At 52.9% G+C, this 1940-nt stretch overlaps 1 protein-coding gene across 1 annotated transcript in view; it reads right to left on the bottom strand.

The window, feature by feature from the left end:
- Positions 1 to 1705, bottom strand: part of Cmtm6 (CKLF like MARVEL transmembrane domain containing 6) — a 24889-nt gene extending 23184 nt beyond the window's left edge. The window contains exon 1 of the mRNA XM_005348047.3: positions 1520 to 1705. Coding sequence (XP_005348104.1) covers positions 1520 to 1657 — 138 coding nt within the window. The 5' untranslated portion in view covers positions 1658 to 1705. The remainder of the gene's footprint in view (positions 1 to 1519) is intronic.
- Positions 1706 to 1940: the final 235 nt, after the last annotated feature.

Genomic DNA, 1940 nt, shown 5'->3' with positions numbered 1-1940 from the left:
TTGTAAGGAAATGTCATTCATCCTGTTCATATTTAACATTCCCCCCACTTGATCTTTTGATGCTTGTAAATGCCTAATATGACATTATATGCACACACACACACACACACACACACACACACACGGAGGGAGAGAGAGAGAGAGAGAGAGAGAGAGAGAGAGAGAGAGAGAGAGAATCTGGATCTATAGGCATAGCTCAGTTGGTGGAGTGCTAACCTCGCATACACAAGGCCCTGGGTTCGAGTCTCAGCACCATGTAAACCTGCATGGTGGGGCACACCAGTAATCCCAGCACTGAGGCAGGGCGATCAGAAGTTCAAGGTCATCCTCCACAACTTAGTAATGAGTTTGAAGGTAATCTAGACTACTAAGAGTCTGTGAAGAAACAGTGGGAAAAATAGAGTGGGAAGAGGAAAAGATGGGGGAGGGAGAGCAGGGAGAAAAGAGAGGGGAGAAGGAGAATGAAGAGAGCCGGGAAGGGAGGGGGGAGGGGGCAAAACAACACCCATTCGTGTAAAAGGAACTGGTTCTGTAAAGGAGCAATGACAGGATGGAGGCCCAGTGCCTAAGAACCTGAAACTGCCCACTGTGGACATTCTAGGAGGGTGTGGAGGGAGGGACACCCAGGACCAGATTCTCTAGGGTCGTACACATCACTTTATCTAACTTGTCTCCAAGTGACTTCATCCCAGCTTCCATTGCTGTAGCAACTAAAAGCAGTGCCTAACTGCTGTTTTTCTACCCCAGGAAAGTAGGTCAACTGAGTTCCAAGAATGTTAGTTCTGGTTATCGGAGTTTTAAGAATTTTAAACCTTCCCAAGGAAACCCATGGGCTGTTTTTTTTTTTTTAGCAAAAATGGTTCACAAAACAAAGCAAAAACCACAAACAGTCTGTTTTTTCCTAAAATTGTCTTCTTGAAAAAATACCCACTGACAGCTGAGTCAGGAGCCTGAAACGCAACATGCGTATCAATTTGATCATAAAACAAATATCAAAGAAGTCCACATTTTGGCGCTCAAGCTTATGGCACTTGAGAAGCATGCCGTGATCTAGTTCTCTCACCAGCACACACGAACCAGAAAGACGTCCTTTTGACTCTACCTGGAACCCACTGTGCAAGTTCAACCCATACACAAATTGTCCGACAAGTTGAACTGGGCTAGCACCCGGAAAACCGCAAAAGCCAGAAACGATAAACAGAAAGTACTTCGTTGTCTAAAACACAAGCACTCAGGGCGATAATGAAAGAGTGTTAGCAGAGAGATGGGAAAGGAGGTTTCAGTGGCTGAGGGAGAGGAGCTACCGCGGGGCTACGGGAAGGAGGCAGACGGACGGCAACGCCCCCTTCCTTAGTGGAAAGGGAAGGAACTGGGGCGTGGATACGGCGGCTTCCCGAACGAGGAGGCCGAGCAGCAGCGGCCTCGAGCCCACAGCTCCCCAGCTCACAGGTCCCCCGCCCTGACCCTGGCCCGACCCCCGACCCGGCGCCCGCTCCTCCGCCGCCGCCGCTGGCCTCACCAGCTGCAAGCCTTTGAGAATGCGCCGAGACCACGGGAGCCGGCCCAGGAAGAAGTAGGCGGCCAGGCCGCTGCGCGCACCCCGGCCAGCGCCCGGGGCCGCCTCGGTGGTGGGACTGTACACCGCTCCGTTCTCCATCGCTGCTAAAGTCGCTCGCCCAGCAAAAGTCTCCGCGGCGCAGCAGGGGGGCGTCACTTCCTGAGACTCCGCCCCCGCTTCCGGTCAGCTCCGCCCTCGTCACGCCCACTCACTCGCCGCGCCCCGGCCCGCAGAAAGTCCCTTGGTTCGCCACACCCCTTACCACGCCTCCCAGCTTCGCCGCACCCCCAGTTCGCCACGCCCCCTCCACCTTTCCTGCTCTCCTGTTAACTCTTGAAATGCTGGTAATTGAGTTCCATGCTTTTTGTGGACTTTTCATTTT

The sequence above is a fragment of the Microtus ochrogaster genome, chromosome 5 (genome assembly GCF_000317375.1).
Source record: "Microtus ochrogaster isolate Prairie Vole_2 chromosome 5, MicOch1.0, whole genome shotgun sequence".
In the NCBI taxonomy this organism is placed as follows: domain Eukaryota; kingdom Metazoa; phylum Chordata; class Mammalia; order Rodentia; family Cricetidae; genus Microtus; species Microtus ochrogaster.
This window is presented reverse-complemented; position numbering and strand designations above follow the sequence as displayed.